The sequence below is a fragment of the Actinia tenebrosa genome, unplaced genomic scaffold (genome assembly GCF_029948245.1).
Source record: "Actinia tenebrosa isolate PJP-AT-01 unplaced genomic scaffold, QUT_ActTen_1.0 utg1471__unscaffolded, whole genome shotgun sequence".
Taxonomy (NCBI): domain Eukaryota; kingdom Metazoa; phylum Cnidaria; class Anthozoa; order Actiniaria; family Actiniidae; genus Actinia; species Actinia tenebrosa.
Window position 1 is genome coordinate 162,287 of NW_028292589.1, and position 22,183 is coordinate 184,469.

The 22,183-nt window shown below is 36.9% G+C and overlaps 1 protein-coding gene across 2 annotated transcripts in view; it reads left to right on the plus strand.

Moving 5' to 3' along the window:
• The first annotated feature begins 328 nt into the window (after positions 1-328).
• The window catches only part of LOC116304940 (aggrecan core protein-like), a 41,146-nt gene continuing 19,291 nt past the window's right edge, over positions 329-22,183 (plus strand). For both annotated transcript variants that reach the window (XM_089025361.1, XM_089025360.1), the window contains exons 1-5: positions 329-451; positions 14,097-14,359; positions 14,460-14,565; positions 15,307-15,420; positions 15,885-15,998. In XM_089025361.1, the coding sequence (XP_088881487.1) occupies positions 391-451; positions 14,097-14,359; positions 14,460-14,565; positions 15,307-15,420; positions 15,885-15,998 (658 nt within the window). In that variant the 5' untranslated portion in view covers positions 329-390. The remainder of the gene's footprint in view (positions 452-14,096; positions 14,360-14,459; positions 14,566-15,306; positions 15,421-15,884; positions 15,999-22,183) is intronic.

Here is a 22,183-nt window from a genome sequence, read left to right on the forward strand (position 1 = left end):
CAGCTATTGAGAATATTTACTGTGATTTTTGACTTAAGTCTAGCTTTGCTGCATAAACATCAACCTTAGTATGGTTTAAGAGCGAATGTCTGTAAGATTCAAACATACGGTTTACAGACATGTACTCTTAAAAACTTTGCAATTATGACTGAAGAAAAGGAAAACCAAAATACATTAGCATTGAGACAAATTTATTTCAATTGAAAACTATAATTGCACACACTAGCTTTGCATTTCCAATTATGAATAATAATAATCATAATTATAAATAATCCATTATTGATGACTTTATATATCTTTCATACTATTAAAGTGCTGATGTACGAAGTCAGCCTCACTCATAATCCTTTACCTGCCATATCAAGGAATTCTCCCAACAGCCGCTAGGTGATGATGAGACGTTCTTTTTTCTTGTGGCTTGGAATTTATATCCTTCACGCTTCTGTTCTTGGTAAGTAGTTGTTTTGAAGACAAAACCATGTATCTTTATTAGTTTTAAAGAAACCGCGTTTGAGATTGGAAGCACGGATGGTTACGTACGGTATGCAATAGTTAGGAAATAAGAATTTTTTTCAATTGAACATGTATTTTCGTATGATTTAGCATGATTACATTACTTAGTGGTCGAGTAAGCAATCCTTAATGACAGCCACTGTACTCGTAATCATTTGGCTACTTTGTAGAGCAACCAATAAACGAGCTGGCAGACCAGAGATCCCAGCGTACCATGGTCTTACAGGTCTTATAGGTCTTATAGCGGTGTAGTGACTGAGAGCCCGCCTTAGCTATAGTACTTTTAACCGCCTCGTCGTTCGTGCTCCAAATTCCAAGGTCTAAGTTGCCTGAGGACTTTGTAAGGACCACCCTTTGAAGCAGATTTTCCATTGATTAATTTGTTATATTATCATCACTTTTATTATTAAAGAATGAGCGATATCTAGTTTTGCTACGATAACTACGATATATGGAAAGTGGTCTCCATTTAATTAAAAAAAAAACATTCACATGGAATTTTAAAGCAAAAGGAGATAGATGAGCGGACCTTAAGCTTTTATAAGGGTAAACTTCTTATTCTTTCCGGAAAAAATACAAATTTTGCCATCTGGGAAATGAGGAATACGTACCTAATGTATTCCTATGAAAGAGAAAAGTTCGTTTTGTTTTCTCAGAGATTTCAATCAAGACCAGTTGGGGGAAAACAGGGTAGTTTAAAAAATTATTAGGTTTTTCCCCTCAACGAACACTGGCCGCATGAATGGAACTGAAATGATTACATGGCTACTATGTGCAGATGATGTTGCAATTTTCTCAAAGGATCTTTCTAACTTACAGGCTATTTTGGATATTGCATACACAACTTGTTCTAGAATACACTAAATTTCATATAGACCAGTTTCGAATTGCAAATTACCGCTGTGTTCCTTGATTATAGACTCATTTGCACAGGGTTAGCTTCGTATCAGTGTTTAAATATTCACAAATACCAACGGCAAATTAAAGAATGCACAACTTCAACAAGACAACACTTTGAAATTCGATGGGCCTTGACTGGAACACGTGAATATTGTGCACAAACTCGAAGCTAACCCTGTGCAAATGAGTCTGTAATCAAGAAACACAGCGGTAATTTGGCAATTCGAAAAGATTCTATTCCGGCTGCGTTACCAGCGTGGTTGGTCCTTGTAGTGTAGTGGTTAATTAACACATCGGACTAGAATACCGAAGACGTGGGTTCGAATCCTGCCATGGGCATTTGATATTTTTCTCTTATTCTCCCTACTTGTGTTATGGGATTGGAGATCACAGAAACCACGGGTCTCCACCAATGTTATGGGATGGCTCGCTCTCGGTAAGAGCTACTTGGGATCTTTATTCTACTTTCTCTTCTTCTATACTCTATCTGCTCTTCTGACTTAAACTAATTACATGAGCTCTATTTATAATAACTTCATGACAGGTGTCATTCTACAATCAATATGATATTATCGCTGAGTCTTGATTGGCTAATGGAAATAGTAAATTCCTAAGTGTGATATCTTATTATAGTAATACGAGTGAAAATCATAGAACTAAACATAGCTCAAACTAAAGATATCATATGAGTATTTGGTAAATGTATAGAAAGGTCTACGAGGAATAATTATATCATAAGATTTAAAAGAATAGTGCCAAAATAACTAAGCAAAGGGGGAAAGAGTGTTTAGGGTGTAACCAGAGGTGTACATGCTAATGGGAGGAGCTAAGAGGTTTACTTGTAAATTCAAAGCATACCATCATCTAAACGTGTGCGTGATGGTAGCCTTACTGAAATCTTATATTGATATTTTCAATAACTAATTCATCGTTCTTTATCTCGTTTTCATATGATAAGAAATAGTAATTAAAAAACTGATGTCTAGCTTAGTCTGTAAAAACATTCATTTTCTCTCTCATAACACTTGTTCTAGATATGGTCTACAGATTAGCTTAAAAAAAAAAAAAAAGTTCTCAATGACTTAGAACTCATGGACAAAAGAAGTCTACTGGGCCGGGTTGTTCAAAGCTGCATTAGCGCTTATCCAGGATTATCTCTATAGCTCTTATTAAGAGTTAATCCAGGATTAGCACTAATCGGGCTTTGAACAAGGCATACCCCTAAACCCGGACTCGGACCCGGACCCGGACTCGGACTCGGACTCGGACCCGGACCCGGACCCGGACCCGGACTAAAAAAAAAACAACTAAAATGCGTATATATATAATAGGACCAAAAAATAAAATAAAATAAGATAAAATAAAAAATAAATAGAAATGATAAATATTACACAAAAATATATTATGTCATCTACACCGTGACTTCAGGACACGACTCATTTGGCGTTATTCGTAATAATAGCTGATCTTTAGATGTCAGACTGTTTGAATATTTACCAACTGAAAATATCTTGATGTATATAAATCGTTGGATCGAGTTCACCAAGACGTGAAGTAATTTTCTAATAAGTCTTAATTTCAGTTCTAGATAAAAATATATCATCTACATGTTACTCATCTAGACATTGACCTCAGGGCACGACTCATTTGGCGTTATTCGTAATGATACTTTTTGGATATTTATTGCCACTGAAAATATTTTGATGTGTACGAATCGTGGGATCGATTTGGACAAGACGTGAAATAATTCCTTCGGGTGTTACATTTTACTGCCCTCAGTTTGGATTGAAAAAGCGTACGTAAACGGCTTAATACGTGACATCACCTAAACAAAACGGAATTCAACTGAATCTTTGTAGCTTGGATATTTCTGGCTCGGGACTTCTTTAACTTTCAGATCTATACCCACGTCACCGTTTAAAGTTTTAGATTACAACAGTATATTCTTAAATATATGCTTTATAGGGTATGGGTAAATCAAAATTTTCGATTATTTTATCTGAATTTCTGCAGGCATTTCTTAGTGTTTGAATTAAATTTCCCGTGACATTTAATCAGTTGTTTACGTTAGGGGTCTATAATATCTATGGTTATTTCGCTCTTTTTTCGTCCAATGTTATAGTCTAGTATCTTGAAATAAACCACGAAAGCATTAAATACTGTTATTTTACGAGATGTTTCTTGAGGATTTCCCTAATATAGTCCTTTTTTAATTTCCGAGATTCAACACCAGTTTAAAAAGCCTAATAAAGACAAGATTAATAGCATTTCCGAAGGAATTATTTCAAGCTTGGCCAACTCGATCCCACGATTCGTACACGATACTTTCAGTGGTGAATATTCAAACAGTGTGGCCCCGTCTACAGATTGGCTCTTATTATGAATAACGGCAAATGAGTCGTGTCCTGAGGGTACGGTGTAGATGATATATTATATTTTTTTTGAGTAATATCAATATATTTTATAATACATTTATTTATTTTTATTTATTTATTTTTTTGGTCCTATTATATATATATGCATTTTAGTTTGTTTTTTTTTTGTTTGTTTTTTTTTGTTTTTTTTTGTTTTTTTTGAGTCCGGGTCCGAGTCCGGGTCCGAGTCCGTGTCCGAGTCCGTGGCCGGGTCCGGGTCCGGGTCCGAGTCCGGGTCCGGGTCCGTGGCCGGGTCCGGGTCCGGGTCCGGGTCCGGGTCCGGGTCCGGGTCCGGGTCCGGGACCGGGTCCGGGTCCGGGTCCGGGTCCGGGTCCGGGTCCGGGTCCGGGTCCGGGTCCGGGTCCGGGTCCGGGTCCGGGTCCGGGTCCGGGTCCGGGTCCGGGTCCGGGTCCGGGATTAGGGGTATGCCTTTGAACAACTGGGCCCTGAACGTTTCTGAAAACGATATTGAGAATATGTTAATTGTATATTGAAAAAGTTAAGGAATTTAAGTATCTGGGGCATACGTTTTACAGCGACCCAAAAGATTCTTTTGTTGACAACAGAATTATCAGTGTAACTGGCAAATTTCACGATCTAAAGAATGTTCTCACAGACAATTAAGTGTCCATGAAAACTAGAAAGAAAATCTTAGAATCCTGTATTAGATCTAGACTTCTTTATTGCACAGAAGCACAATTACCGAATGAGGAAGACCTTGAAAAAACTCGAAACATGCTGGCACGGCCTTCTAAGAAGGATGATAAAAAATGGCTAGAAGAAAAAAACAGATAGTGATGACGAAGAGACTTTTGCACTCAAATACAAAAATACTGATGTTGAACGGATAATTGGGACTCCACCACTACGAGATATCTTTTATTTTCGATATTTAAAATATATCGCTCACGTATTAGACGACCGAACTCCAATCTTACAAAAAAATACTTTTCATCAAACCAACCAAAAAATATGTCAGAGATCCATGGATAAAGATCGAAAAAGTACTAAACATTGATAAAGATCAGGCCAGAAGATTAACAAAAGACAGTAAAGCCTTCAAAGGACTTCTTTTTAAGAACTTTAATCTAGAATAGAATAGAGTCTCCGTTCAGTTCAGCTAATTGCTGTGCTATTGTCAGCGTTATCTCTACGAATATAAATGAGATCACTCCACCTTGACATCACTCTTCGAGATAACTGCCGACCGTTAACAGCTCCTGAAATCTCACGTTATTTCAAACACCAAAATGTCCCAACGCCAAATCAAACAACAGCCTCAAGCAGACCAACAAGGTTTACCCGTTCAAGCAGGCCAACAGCCTCAACTAGCAGGCCAACAAAATGTGGTTTTTCATCCTCCAGCTCTCGAGGTATTTTGTTGTTGTCATTTTCATTTTGCTTTTACGTTAGTCCAACCTCTTTATACACGTTCATCTTTGGCGTTTGCTAAGTTTTAAGCGAGTTTTCGCTTGGCCGTCTTTTATGGCAACTATTTTGGTTCTATTTTAAAATAAAACAAAATAAAGCGTATCTTATTTTAGCCCATTTCCTACTGCTTCGTTGTTTTTCAATGTGCTTTTATTCACGTTTTTGTGTTAGGCTTCTAAAATATCTCGTGTTATTTCAAAGGATGCGGTTCATCTACTCATTTGCATAGCGAGTGTGATCTATTTCACACCTTTATATACGTTTAATTTGTGCGTTCATTACACAGGGAACCCGGCTATATTTGTTTTCTTCTTTTAGAAAAGTAATTTGCTCTTTGTGGGTTTCCTGCGTTGTGATCGGTTTCCTTTTACATAAGCTTTAATCAGCTGTAATATTTCAGAGCTGTCATCCCCTGGGCTTCCCACGGGTTTCGCTTTCGATTGTTCCCAAGTTGTTTGATTTTGTTCTCTTCCCTTTTTCCCAGGCCAGTCTGAATTTTCCAACTAGGGAATTGGACTCTTCTTTTGACCCAACCATTGTCATTCCTCTTCAGTACACTTGTTGGGTTAACTGTAAATAAGCTCCATTAGTCCAGGGGATGACAGCCAATAATTAACGTATTAGTGAAGATTTTCTACATGCCGTTCACAATGGGAAAGCGGCAGCAGATGCGTCAATGCTGGCCTTTGGCGATCCGCGTATATTCCGGGCAGGCCAGCTCCTCGAACACTATGAAACATGGGAATCTCTTGTAGCCTTTAATTCTGAAGTTTCCTTTGAAGTTCTATCCTGGATATGTCGCAAAGTTAATGTGATTGAATATTATTCCCAACATTTTAAGAGTTGTTATAAAGGCCGTCATTACAACTTCTTTCGGCTTAGGTAGTGGAGACCGCCATATCTCCCATTCTCATTGTATGAGTAACAGAGATGCCACTGACAAGACAATACTATAGTCAGCGGTATCTCTGTACGAATATAAATGAGATCACTCCTCCTTGACATCACTCTTCGAGATAACTACCGGAAAGTGTCAGCCAGCTGCTGAGATGTACTGTGGTTCTGCTACTCATACTCTGCGACCGTGCTTGGCAGGTTTTCTCGTTTTCCTCCCACTCCCCCCTTTTATTTCAAGCGCAGTTTTCACTCTTTAGCTGCTAAGCTCGACCGCCATATCTCCCATTCTCATTGTATGAGTAACAGAGATGCCACTGACAAGAGTATACTGTTAATAATGGAATAGAACTGATACAGATACTGATTTGCAGTATTTCTTTTAGCGGATGTTTTTACAAATGCTAATGACTTCATTCACTCAACACCTTACCAGACATCAGACCGGCATCTTTCCTTTGTATTTCGTGATCAAAATATTCGGTAATCTCCTTCAGATATTGATAGCACAGAACAGAAAAACAGACCACACAAAATACTTTTCGTAAATATTTGGCTCCAGAAAACAAATATCTTGAACATTTAAGAATATTATTTACGTTTATTCAAGGTAAAAGATCCCATTGTCAGTTTTTTTTAAATTTTGCATGACGAAAGTGTATCATACTAGAAGTAAAAAAAGTAAATAAAAAGTGGGGGCCCCCGACTTCGTTTAGCCGTCAGAATGCGTAGAAGTTCACCCTTTTTCCGGTAAAAACGCGCGAACAACGTAATCTGATAGAAAGCTGTCAAAAAATATACATATTTTACTGAAAAATTAACTGATCGTCTCCATTTTTCACAGAAGTCTAGAAAATAACCACATAACTAGTTAGCATTTGAAATTTGTGTTAAAAATTAGAAAAACATAAAACGTTATTGCGCTATAAGAGTAGACCTGAAGCACACACGAATCACACACAAAAGTCAAATTTTTAGTTCCCATCGTTAGATTTTTTTATTTTTGTTCTCTAAAATTAGATATCATACCCGTAGTGCTTTCAAAAAAAAGTTTTAAAAAGTTGGGTGCCCAACTTTGTTTAAGAGCTATAAAATATTAAAGAAGTTTCTATAGTATTTTGCTTATCAAAACATTGGAATGACGTCATCATGTGTAGAAAGAATGCGCTCAAACAATTCCCATGAGGCTTCCTGTAGTGGAGCTATTTCAATATGGCGGATTAACGGGGATTATCTAAAAATCTTACACGGTGACCTACCCTGATTTTTCTAGTAAGTCCAGGTTTACTAAAGCTACAACACATCAAAAAATAGGTGCTCAAACAGCGCATGTGGCTGCTGCATTATGCTAGAGTTGGCCTCTTTTGCACTGAAAAAATTGTCACGTCTCCAACTTTCAAGAGGCTTAAAAATGGGCAAAAAACTTGGAATTTCGCCTATAGATCCCCGGCATGTGACGTCAAAGCATCTCGATCTGGGGGACAAAACAAAAGCGAAATCCAATCTCCTGAGAATTGGCCATGGAACCTATTGTTTTTTTCCCCCAGATTGAGCTGCATTCCAAAGTGCTGCAAGGGGTATATTTGCTTGGATAACTCCAGGTGCTTTATTAATAAAAAAATGTCCATTCTGAATGTAAAAATATAGTTTTTTAGTTTTATTCCGCAGATATAATTCACATTTGGAATTTCACGGCGTATTAAATGTTCGAATGTGTTCAGAATCAAAATTATATATTCGGCTTGATAAAAATCAATCTTTTTAGGCATTTTGGAATGTATTTAAATATGATTGTTTGAGAAACGTCCGTGTCCCTTTTGCTCTGTAAAGAGTTTTTTTCTTCGTCCTAATATACCAATCTGTGATTTCATTGAAACCAACGACACATTACAATTTGTGATAGTTTATAATTGAGCTAAATGGGTAAAGTATACACTGAATATATACAATATTTTGCATTTAAAGAATAGGTTTTATAGGTATGTGAAAATATTTAAGCACATTTTTGATTACAAGATGATAAAAACAGAGTGAATGTAGAGACTAGTAAAGGTCTTCAACTTGTGTAAAATAATAGGATGTTTCTGTTAATATAAAAAATGTATTTAATTAAAGTACAAATGAATTGTGTTTGGATGAATTTAGGCTCATTAGTCTAGAGAATGTTGCTATTCTCTCCTCATGAGTTCAATTCGGAATATTGTGTAAACATGACGAAAATGTCAAACTAAAATTTCAAAAATCCTTAAAACAACTTTCATTTTACTAACCAGAATTGGAATTAATTAGAATTTCAAAAGCTGTGAAACATACATTATTTTACAAAACATTTTACTTGTAAGAAAGTTAACTTGTTCAGCTCGTTCACAATACAGAACCAGGCAAAGCAAGAAGCAGAGCACATAACTTGGGTAGTCGTATGTCATCGTAAACGGACGAAAAACAGACTAAGAACAGTGTTTTCTTTTCTGATTGGGTTCGAAAAATAGACGACGAACAGTGTCTCTGCTCATTGGTTCCGAAAGCGTTCCATTGTTCCATTAATTGCTTTCAAAGACCCAAACGATAGCAAAAGTGGTTCCTGCGCAAGCGCAGCAGCCACAAAAATGAAGGTAGATCATTGGGCTAGATTTTGAATGCATCGCGAAAATGTCCGAAAATTCATATTGTAAAGTATGCACCGTCAAATTGTACTATATTGGAAATTTAACAATTGAAAACTCATTCTTAAACACAATAAAATGAGCGACTTCGAATTTATACTCATAAGATGTTGACGTAAGTATCATTCGAAAATGTTTATGTTATTATTTCCAAGCGATATGGACTAAGAGAGCTCGCAATTTACATAGTATCCTGACATGGTTAGCCGAAAACACGGCCGCAAGCCCTATTTGTAAAAAAAAAAATTTCTGAATGAATTCGGGGAACCCCATTTTTTGCTCGGGCTTCTTTCCGAAGGAAGTCCCGAATTATAAAACGCCCGTTATTATTCGTCGTATTTTCTATGTTCGTCCACAAAAAGCAGGCATGCGCACTTAACGCCTGGGACATCAAACACGCATGCGTACTTCGCTTATATCAACTGAGCATGTGCTTAGGGTATCGGTCTGACGTATGGCACTGTGTGCACGTGCGTTTGCAGAACCCATGAGTACTGAAATTTGCAAGTAATGGCTCTAATTTTGCTGTCTTCTGCGCTCAAACCCACACATCGTTCGCGGTAGACTCACACTAAAAGATGTCGAGCGTTTTCGGAACGGGTTGGACAGCGAAATCATATTTATATATATATCTAGCATTTTAAAATCTATTCGTTTTAAATTACAATTGCGTGACATTATGGTCTAAATTTCTTAAGTGTGTATCTATTACGATGGGGGCACAGACTTGCTAATTCGTTGCGTTTGTTAAGTGTACATAGGTGATTTTTACAAATCATGATGAATTTTTCGCTTAAACATAGGTTACATTTTTTGTTAACATTATCATAAGGTTTACATTTTTTAATAATCTTCCATTTAATATCAAAGTCCCTATTCTCGTCTTTTAGGTTCCATATGTGCTTTGACAGTTCTGTTGAGTTTCTATTTTTGCTGAGTTTAAAGGATGACATATGGTTCCTGTAGCGTTCTTTAAGTAATATTTCAAGCACGCGAGAGAGTTCTTCCTCCGATTTCCAAACACCGAAAAGTGAGTTGAAAAAGCGAGGCGCAGCCGAGTGTTTGATATTACTTCTCAAACTAATGAATATTTCTTGGAGAAAATCAAAGAAAAAGTTTACGAAATTTAATGCAAATTTTAAAGAACACATTTCCAAACCACCGTCACAGTAGTGATTTGCTTTGTTTTCTCCTCATTAAATATTCATGAGTTTGAGAACGTTTGTTGCTAGTCCTATGTAGGTGTCTGTTGATGTTTCTGTTGTTACTGTGGCTTGGTAGATTACGTTGTTCTGTAGGCATTTTCCATCGAGAGGGCAATTGGGTTTTTGTCTGCAGTTACATTCTTTTTGTTGCTGGTCGGGTTGAGTATCATTGCTTGTGGATTTAACGTTAGGCATACAGGAATAGCTGAGTTTCAGGGTGTGTCTAATGAAGATTTTATGGAGTCGGTGGGTTTTAGGAAAACATTTGTCGACGCCGTTCAAAAACTTTCGTCCGAGGTTTCTTTTTACAGTTGTGTTTCAAGGTGGGTTGTACCATATAATGTTTCTTTTTTTTTTTTTTTTTTTTTTTTTTTTTGTTGTTGTTGTTGTTGTTGTTGTTGTTGTTAATCGGTTGTTGATATGTAAGTTCGTGGTTGTATCCGCTGTTGTTGATTGCTTCCTGGTATGGGGTTATGGTCTCGTTGAAAACGTCTTGATTTGAGGCTATGTTGGCGAGTCTTTTGTTGATGTTAAGGGGTATATTCTTTAGTAGTGATGGGGGGTGGTTACTTTGTCTGTGGACATATAATAGTTTTTTGTTGGGTTTCATATATGGCTTGAAGGTTGAATTTGTTAGGTTAAGTGTTACGTCGAGGAAGTTCATAATTTTCTTGTTTGCGTCTATGGTGATCTTGAGATCGTTTGCTTTGAATGCTTGCGTGACTTGTTTTTTGATCTGCTCGATTTTTCTTGGTGTTGCTTTACATGCTATCAAGCCATCGTCACGGTAAACTTCAACAGACACCTACATAGGACTAGCAACAAACTTTAAAGAACGCTACAGGAACCATATGTCATCCTTTAAACTCAGCAAAAATAGAAACTCAACAGAACTGTCAAAGCACATATGGAACCTAAAAGACGAGAATAGGGACTTTGATATTAAATGGAAGATTATTAAAAAATGTAAACCTTATGATAATGTTAACAAAAAATGTAACCTATGTTTAAGCGAAAAATTCATCATGATTTGTAAAAATCACCTATGTACACTTAACAAACGCAACGAATTAGCAAGTCTGTGCCCCCATCGTAATAGATACACACTTAAGAAATTTAGACCATAATGTCACGCAATTGTAATTTAAAACGAATAGATTTTAAAATGCTAGTTATATATCCTAACTAAGGTCATTCATTGTAACTGCCTGATGAGTGTGGCCGTCTCGCGATGGTCATACGAAACAGATTTGTCGCAACTAAGACAATGAATCATTCCTAACGTCTAAAATTCAATTTATATATATACACCTACTTGCAAGAACGTTGACATACGAAAATAGAACATTAGTGATTTAGTGGGATAGGAATTATATTAAAAAACAAAAGAAGATCACTGAAGATGAACTTTTTACTTTTGTCTTTTAATGAATTCCTTTCTCACTAAATTACTAATGTTCTATTTTCGTATGTCAACGTTCTTGCAAGTAGGTATATATATTAAACAAAGGAATATATACTATATTCTAATTATACAAAACGCATACACACATACATACATACACACACAGATATATATTATAGAATATATTAACATAATATATTATATAGACATATGTATGTACGCATACACTCAATTGAAGAATCGTCGTCGGGTTCAGAAACATAGAACATAAAAGCTGAGACCGAAATGGCACATGGGAAATGACATAATTATATTATAATTTATTCATTTGCGTCATCCATACAGTCGGTTTAGAATGCCAAACGCGTATTAAAAACAGTGGATGATGCCACGGGTCGCCGATCAAAGCATGCATCTAATTAACGTACTTCCCATGTGCAATTTCGGTCTCAACTTCTATGTTTTATGTTTCTGAACCCGACAACGATTCTTCAATTGAGTGTAGTTAATCACCTGAAAAGCTACAAAGCCGAGACCGACAAGGATTGTGGGTAGATACATTTTACATGTTTCAACCGCTTGATAACTGTGGATGGACTTGAGATCTTCTACCAGTTACAAGTTAACCTCCTCTGAGTATCCTCAACTGCTGCAGTTTTTGTAAAAAGCTTCACTTGTTGGATATAAAACATTTCATCATGATTCTCAGCGATCACAGCTTTCTAGGTTTTTGGTGACTAACTTTATTGAAATAAGTATATACATACACCCACAGACAAGCATGAAAACATTTATTACCATAATAGATATAACAATATACATCCACGAATACATACATATACTAAGACATAGTCTAAGCGAGTACATTCATATATAATACTTATTCTCTCAGTATCTATATGGTATCTATTAGTGTCTATCTAAAAAAAATAATATTTATGGAATCTGCAAGCGCTGTTTGGCTTTGTTTATATATGTTTTATACACTTGTGTGTGAAAAAGATTTAAAGTCGGTAATAGCGCAGCGCGCTGATTCTAAAAATAGCTTAAAGATTCGGACAAACATTGCATTCTGATTAACCGCTACGAGGATCAGTTATACGAACCGATTTTATTATTTTTACTTAAAGTTACAATAATAACCCATGTAAACTAAGATCAACTGCGATCGGCTGTGAAAATTCTCTGCTGAAAGTAAACTTGTAAGTTTGTTTGTCCGAATTTCGCCTTTGTTTTCGTTTTTATGACGTCACGGCTGTGCTGCGCTATTCATTGGACTTTGCGTTTTTCGAGTTTCAAGTAATCTGGGAGCGATGGGTCCCACAGCGATTTATGAGCTATACGTAGTAGATGATAATAGATTATAATTATAAGTCAAGTTCTAGTAGTGTTTACACGTGATCGTGAATACCAGAATACCAATTCGAACTCTAAGGCGCCTAAACAGCAAAAGTAGAAAGCTCAGACAGTTTGTTTATCACAGTATAAGTTCAGGTATACCCAAATCTTCTAAACGACATGATTATATTAACAGTGGAAAGTAAATAAAATGTTAGTTTTTTAAAGTTAAAGAGACGCATACGAACAGTAATTACTTCGAGAATATTTAATTGCAGAATTAAAGCTAGTAGATATATATCATTGTTATTAGACTAGTTACTGTTAGGATTAATCATTAGAATTTTTAAACATTAAAGGAATTAGTCGTATTTTTAGGGTTTGATTTTAAATAAATGTTAATAATATTTGGAATAATTAGACTACTCAAAAGTAAAAAAGTGCTTACTCCTTGTATACTTTAGTCAACGTTGACTCTACTTTAGTAAATATATTCATTTTACAAACAGCTAAATTCGTGCTAGAATATTTTTGGAGGATTTTAACAGTTTTCCATCCTTAATTATTTCACTCAAAAACTTTAGTCACCACAGAGTATATTAATAATAAGTTCAGTCAAGATGTGCATTATTATGCAAATCAATTATTTCATAATTTGAGTTCAAATAATTACATAACAACACAAGAGTTACCAACAACCGTTGATGATTGTGGAGTAGAGGTAGCTTTAGGTCTACATAATGGTACTTTAGACGGAGTATACCATCTATTGTAAACTACATGACCAGATTTTTGTCTGGGGTGGCCGCGTAGTAATACAAACGGCGGTTATTCACGCACTTATGCGCCTACTCTCAGTCCTCGCACATTCCACACTAGCAAAGTTTTCTTTCATGAAGCCCGAGTTCACACAGGTATGCGTCTATTTATTTCATAGTTTCACGCTAAGACTCATAATGAATGTTGGTTAAAAAAAAGTGCACGATTACATCATGGTACTTCATTAAGAGATTAATAAAATATCTTATTATACAATCAAAATATTCACCCGTTTTTAATTGCAAGAAAAAAATCATTAATTGCAAAAAATCGTCCACAGTCGATCCCAGTGCTGTACAAAACATGCGTCTATATTGCGTCATGATAAGGCCGACTTCCTCTCCCCATAGGGCTAGTTTTGTCCCCACAGAAAATTCTTTACTATACTAAATGGCCAATCTTAAGTTTGTCAAGCATTTCAGTTATAAAATTCATTTAACGAGTCGTAGGTTAGCTTTGGCCTTAATCCTAATAACTTCATAGTTGGTTGATTTACTATGATTTATAATTGCAGCGGCTGCAGAAGGATGCAAAGGCATGACGTTTAAGGATACATTTGAAGGCAAAGCTTTGAAGAACCACGTGATCAAGACTGAACAAGCCACAAACGACGCACACTGTGAGTCTAAGTGTTTCATTGATGATCGATGCATCGCTTACAGCTTTGGGAAAGACAAGGACAATCAGAAACAAATGTGCGAATTAAGTGAGTCAGATCACGTGATGCATCCTGACGATCTTGTTGATCGAGAAGACACAATATATCGGCGTGCTGAGGTAACTATGTCCGTGTGTCTTAAACGGAGTAGACTATATGATGATAAGGTAGGATTGATGGGATGGCTACTGTTTAATGCAAGAAACCACTTTTTCCTAGAATAACTGCAATTGTCAGAACTACCAGGTTTGTCGCGTGAACTTTGTGGATGACACTCATCGATGTGAATGCAAAGCTGGGTTTACTGGGAACCTGTGCGATCAAGGTGAGAGGGAAACTTTATATTCGTTTGTTGTTTTGCCAGTTTTTATTTTTATTTCTATTCATTTATTTATTTATTTATTTTATTGTTTCTATGGAGGTAATATTGAGTGGGAAACAATTGCGATGCTAACTTTTTCCAAAAAAAAAAACTTCTTACGAAGGCACGTTTATGAATAAAAAGATATCCTAAGAGTTGTCTTGTCATCAGCTGATCACTGGATCATCATATGAGGACAGGTTAAGAGTTGTCTTGTCACCAGCTGATCACTGGATCACTGCCTCGTCACGAGTTGATTACTGCATGATATGGATAACCACATTTTTTGGTGATGAGGAAAATTTTTATGGAAATGATATTTGAGTTTTCCTCGAACAGCAAAACAAGAAGAACTATGGCTTAACATTAACATTGATTTTCCATTAACAAAGTGGTATGCTAGCATAGTAAGGACGTTTTGAGAGTCAACGAAAATGAGTAGCTCTTGTGGTCGGGCTAGATTTTTGTATTCTTTATAAGCTATTGATATTTTTGGTAATGGGCTGTTTTCTTCCTTTCCTAAAAGCCAAAAGTTACTTTGGTAACTTGAGGGTACTGGGGATTGTTATAGTCCAACGCTATTTCAAATAATCGATACTCTGAAACAGCCTCTAACCTGACCAAAGTGAGGGCACGGTGTTTTTGCGGAGGAAGGAAACCGAAGATTATCCTAGTTATGATGAAGTCAATATTTCTTAAATACAGAGATAAAGCCGTGTGATTCAACTCCATGCCTGAATGGAGCAACTTGCATCAATAATGCAGATCAGTTTGGTTGTACGTGCAGTGCAGGATTTACTGGACAAGTTTGTGAAATAGGTGAGAATATCCTTAGATCCACATATCTTTATACCCTTATATCCATGTATCCTTTTTAACTCAATTTCGTGCAATACTTATTAACTGATAATAATGTATTAATTATAATCATCATCATAATCATTATCATATTTATCACAATCACAATCACGATGTATAATAATAATAATAATGATAATAATAATAATGATAATAATAATAATGATAATAATAATAATGATAATAATAATAATGATAATAATAATAATAGTGAATTAATAATAGATAATAATTTGGAGTCGCACGTTTATGAATATCATAGAAAACTGAGCTTTCAGAGACACTTCGTCAATAATCCGCGCGGGCTTTTGACGTTTATGACAAGCAAGTATAGTGTCAATGATGGTAATAATGGAAAGTGCGACTTTAATTTCAATATTAATTTCCATTACTATTCTCATTGCCATTGCCGTCTCTATTGGCAGCCATCGATTACTGCGATTCATCACCCTGCCTAAATGATGGAACCTGTGTTGGGAATGCAGTTGGATATAGTTGCCAATGCATGGATGAGTACATGGGAGAAAGCTGCCAGATAAGTGAGTAAAAATATACTTCATTTTGAAAATTATAACAGTGAATAGTTTTATATAGATACTTTGTACGAACTCTTTTTCTGGGATTTCAAGATTGAGAATCACTGTAAAGGGTCTATAAAAAATGAATACTAATAGGAAGGTCCTTATCGTGTACTGAATTGAAGTGGCTGCCTGCTAATCAAGCTTTTGACTTAATTATCCTTAATTATACATCGTCTTACAAATATACGTAAACAATTTGGAAAATGTAGAGATGAATATAGAGAAAATTATCATTTTTTAAATTTTGTGCTTCATTATTTTTCGTATTCTTTTTTTAAATTGAAACGGCACTAGACCGTCCAGTTAGCGCGCGCAAAAGTTAACATCATCACGTATATTCGAACAATTCCAAACCGTTTATTCCGAACTCGTCAAGAAGTCTGAATGACATTGTCAACGAAACACAAACACGTCACTAAACGTTGCTCATCTTAACATCAGAAGATACGAAGTACACGACATAAAACTGCTTCTCCAAGAATACAAGTAGTATGATATCCTGGTAAATAATCACTGAGACATGTCTAAACAACACTGTACCTCAACAGCTTAAAATTAACAACTATAGATTAATATGGAAAGATAGATATAAAGGATCAGATGGAGGATTCGCCTTTTGTGTTGCCAATCACTTATCAGTACAACATCAAAAGTGCTTAGACAACAGCAACATAGAACGTATAAAAGTCAAAACGCGGGATCATCTATGGTGCTCATGGGAGTAGTATACAGGCCGCTGAGTGATAGTGAATCAATTTCGTACAGTCTTTACTGAAGATCTGGTTAAAATATCAAAACAATGAAGACAAGACACCGGTACCTCAAGACATCTTGGAAACAAGCTATTAATCTTATAAACCAATTCATTATGCGAGATCACATTAACACGCCAACAATAGTTACCCACTGAAAACTCTGCAACACTAATCGATCTAGTGATATCTAATAAAATTGGTCAAGAGAATATGAAGTACTTAATATTCTCTTGAATTGGTCTATAGTCGATTCTACTGGAAGTAAGGAATTGGGTATATCAGATCACAAGCTAATTCATGCAACCCTCGATGCCAAGATAAGACGTCCGCCACCTAAGATTATGAGTGCACGTAATTATAAGACTTCCAATCAAAAAAATGTGGAAAATTCATCATGGTCTGTTTGTCACGCTTTTTATGACCTAGACGATACGTATTGGGGATGGTCAAAAATGTTCAATGAAATCTGCAACAAGCATGCTCAATCACAGGTAAAGCCAACACACTCGCAATCGATTACCAGTAAAAAGCTGATATTCTAAACCAACACTTCCACAGTAAGAGAACTATTGGCGGCTAAACGTCCTGACTGTAACCATGAAAGAAAATAAAGCACCTACAACCACTTATAAGTTATCATCTGTCAAACTAAACATCAATGTTTAAAGCAGAAGCTATTCAAAAGCAAATTTCTAGGTTGAAGTCGGACAGAGCTAAAGATCCTTGTTTAACATTTCTCCCCGAATGCGGAAGCCATCGTAACAACACTGCCATAAGCTCGAAGTCAGCAAATACTTGCACAGTTCCTAAATCTTTGTAAAAAAAACACCAATTTATAAGAAAGAAAAAGAAAAAGAAAATTCAAATTACCATCCTATATCACTGCTTTGCATGATTTCAAGTGAAATAATTAAAGCTATAGTCACAGATGGTGTCACTCAGCATATATCATTTTAACAACCTGTTAAGTCTATTCCAGTGGGCTTGAAAAGGTCTATCAAGCGAACTACTAGTAGCGAACGTGGAAGAACATGGTAGACTGCGCACCTTGGAAAAATTGCATGTGACACAAATAGCGAGTCCGGATTGGACAGAACGCTCGTGAATTATTAATGAATATTATAAGTCCAACTTATGAGGTATCAACAAAAGGAAGTTCCCTAACTACAACACAGTCACTAATAATAATAATAATAATAATAATAATAATAATAATAATAATAATAATAATAATAATATTTAATGAGGATACTCCACTCATAAAAATGATTTTCAGGGAGGTCCTAAAAAAAAATTTAAAATATAAGTGAAAATAATTGACCGAATCGAGAACTCGGCCGCGAGCGCGCCGATATGTGGCCCAAGGCGTGGAAAAACGACCCGGCGCGACCTGGCGTGATTCACGAATTAGGAATCACGCCAGATCGCTCCTCCAGCAACCCAAGCCCCACACCAGCGCGCGCGACCACAACGCCCCGGACTCGGTCGACAATTCCAAAAACCATCATAAATTCGTGATATGATCATGAAAAAATCTTGAAAAGCTTCTTTTTGAAAACCTTCAGACTGTCAATATTTCTCACTTCTAAATTAAAAGAGTTCCAGTCTTTAGAACAATGAGGAACTGTTCTAAACAAACCCCAGTTGGTCCTAACACCTTCAAAACTAAGATTGTCCTTGTATCTTGTGTTATAAGAATGGATTTGTGATAATGAATAAAAGCCAAAGTCATGGTTAATTAAGTGATTTAAACATTTATAAACAAAAATACAGCGGTCTATTGTTCTTTTCTTGGCCAGTGGAATCCAGTTTAACACTGTCAAGGCTTGAGTCGCGGATGAATGCAGATCTCTTCCAAGGATCGTCTTTGCTGCCCTGTTTTGAAGTACTTGTAGGAGTTCCATCTGTACAGAGTTCCTTTTGTCTCCCCAAACAATACTGTTGTATTCAAAGATGGGCTTGATCATAGTGTTGTAGTAGGTTATTCTGGCAGATAGTGGTAGTAGAAACTTGATTCGGTTCAGAACAGCAATTCGTTTGCGTATCTTAGATGCAATGCTGAAAATGTGATCGTCCCATGTTAAACGATCATTAAGAGTAACACCCAGATACTTGAAGCTGTCAACACGCTCAAGGTCCTCTCCACAGATTGTTAGAGACATGGTAGAAAAAGGACCAGTTCTTAAAGAATGATCAAAAAGCATAAGCTTAGACTTGGATGCATTGACTGTTAATTTGTTTCTGTCAAACCAAAGAGCCAGACTGCGAAGATCATCGTTCATTTTTTTCTGCATTTCCTGAGGTGTACTTTCGGAACAATAGATAACAGAGTCGTCAGCATATAATGTTACTTTGCAGTGTTTTAACGACTGTGGTAGATCATTTACATATATAATGAACAGGAGAGGGCCCAGGATTGAGCCTTGCGGAACTCCGACTCTAAGGGGAAGAGCCTCAGACATGGTATTACCAACTTTAGTAACTTGAGATCTCTGAGTTAAGTATGAACTAAACCAGTTGAGATCGGCTTCCAAAACTCCGAAGGACTGTAATTTCGTGCGAAGAATGGTGTAATCTAGGTGTCGAATGCCTTCGAGAGATCAAGAAAAGCTGCTCCAGTTACTTTTCCCTTTTCCATACCGGTGAGTACGTTATCACAGAATTCAGAAAGGGCTATGTTGGTCGATAATCTTGGGCGAAAACCAAATTGATTCTGAGACAGCAGGTTGTTTGATGATAGATATGAGTATAACTGCACGTTCAAGTATAGGACGATAATTACTCGGATCTGTCTTTTTACCAGATTTAAACAAAGCCACAACTTTTGCACATTTCCAAAGAGATGGGAACTTTGATGTAGTTATTGACATGTTAAAAAGATTACCGGGCTGAAATTAGCAGCCAACTCGGCAGCCAACTCAATATTTCGAAATATTGCCTCGAATGCTATAAATTATGAATGGTATATCCAAAGAAAAGCTTTTTATAAAAATTTTAAAAGTCACAACTATCAAAATAATATTAATATCTTTAATATATTACTTATTAAGTTTTAAACCTGGGTCTTTCTCTCTGTCACACACTGAATAAACTCAAAAAAGAAAAAAAAACACATCACAGCATTTATTAATGAAAAAACCTTTCAACTAACAATGTCCAATACAGAAATCTCTAACGAAGTTAATTATTAACATTTGCAATTGCAACTGTGACATTCATAAACAAGCAAAATTACGAAACTCAAAGAACTCGTAATAATCGAGCTTTGTAGATGGAGTAGCAGACACCTTTACTGTGACTATCGAGCCTGTAGATGGACAAACGGCCATCGTTACTGCGATAATCGAGCTTTGTAGATGGAGTAGCAGACACCTTTACTGTGACTATCGAGCCTTGTAGATGGACAAGCGGCCATCGTTACTGTGATAATCGAGCTTTGTAGATGGACTAGCAGACACCTTTACTGTGACTATCGAGCTTTGTAGATGGACTAGCAGACACCTTTACTGTGACTATCGAGCTTTGTAGATGGAGTAGTAACCATAGTTACTGTGACTATCGAGCTTTGTAGATGGACTAGCAGACACCTTTACTGTGACTATCGAGCTTTGTAGATGGACTAGCAGACACCTTTACTGTGATTATCGAGCTTTGTAGATGGAGTAGTAACCATGGTTACTGTGACTATCGAGCTTTGTAGATGGAGAAACGGCCATCGTTACTGTGGCAATCTAGCTTTGTAGATGGACTAGCAGACACCTTTACTGTGACTATCGAGCTTTGTAGATGGAGTAGTAACCATGGTTACTGTGACTATCGAGCTTTGTAGATGGACAAGCGGCTATCGTTACTGTGACAATCGAGCTTTGTAGATGGACTAGCAGACACCTTTACTGTGACAATCGAACTTTGTAGATGGACTAGCAGCCATGTTAACAGTGACAATCGAGCTTTGTAGATGGATTAGCAGACACCTTTACTGTGATAATCGAGCTTTGTAGATGGACTAGCAGCCATGGTAACAGTGACAATCGAGCTTTGTAGATGGAGTAGTGGACACCTTTACTGTGACAATCGAGCTTTGTAGATGGACTAGCAGCCATGTTAACAGTGACAATCGAGCTTTGTAGATGGATTAGCAGACACCTTTACTGTGATAATCGAGCTTTGTAGATGGACTAGCAGCCATGGTAACAGTGACAATCGAGCTTTGTAGATGGAGTAGTGGACACCTTTACTGTGACAATCGAGCTTTGTAGATGGAGTAGTAACCATAGTTACTGTGACAATCGAGCTTTTTAGATGGACTAGCAGACATTTTAACTGTGACTATCGGGCTTTGTAGATGGACAAACGGCCATCGTTACTGTGACTATCGAGCTTTGTAGATGGACTAGCAGACACCTTTACTGTGATTATCGAGCTTTGTAGATGGACAAACGGCCATCGATACTATGACAATCGAGCTTTGTAGATGGACTAGCAGACACCTTTACTGTGATAATCGAGCTTTGTAGATGGGCTAGCTGCCATGGTAACAGTGACAATCGAGCTTTGTAGATGGACTAGCAGCCATCGTTACCATGACAATCGAGCTTTGTAGATGGACTAGCAGACACCTTTACTGTGACTATCGAGCTTTGTAGATGGAGTAGTAACCATGGTTAATGTGACTATCGAGCTTTGTAGATGGACAAACGGCTATCGTTACTGTGACAATCGAGCTTTGTAGATGGACTAGCAGGCATGGTAACAGTGACAATCGAGCTTTGTAGATGGACTAGCAGACACCTTTACTGTGACTATCGAGCTTTGTAGATGGAGTAGTTACCATGGTTACTGTGATAATCGAGCTTTGTAGATGGACTAGCAGGCATGGTAACAGTGACAATCGAGCTTTGTAGATGGACTAGCAGACACCTTTACTGTGATAATCAAGCTTTGTAGATGGGCTAGCAGCCATGGTAACAGTGACAATCGAGCTTTGTATATGGACTAGCAGCCATCGTTACTATGACAATCGAGCTTTGTAGATGGACTAGGAGACACCTTTACTGTGACTATCGAGCTTTGTAGATGGAGTAGTAACCATGGTTACTGTGACTATCGAGCTTTGTAGATGGACAAACGGCTATCGTTACTGTGACAATCGAGCTTCGTAGATGGACTACAGACACCTTTACTGTGACAATCGAGGTTTGTAGATGGACTAGCAGCAATGGTAACAGTGACAATCGAACTTTGTAGATGGACTAGCAGCCATGTTAACAGTGACAATCGATCTTTGTAGATGGACTAGCAGCCATGGTAACAGTGAGAATCGATCTTTGTAGATGGACTAGCAGCCATGGTAACAGTGACAATCGAGCTTTGTAGATGGAGTAGTAA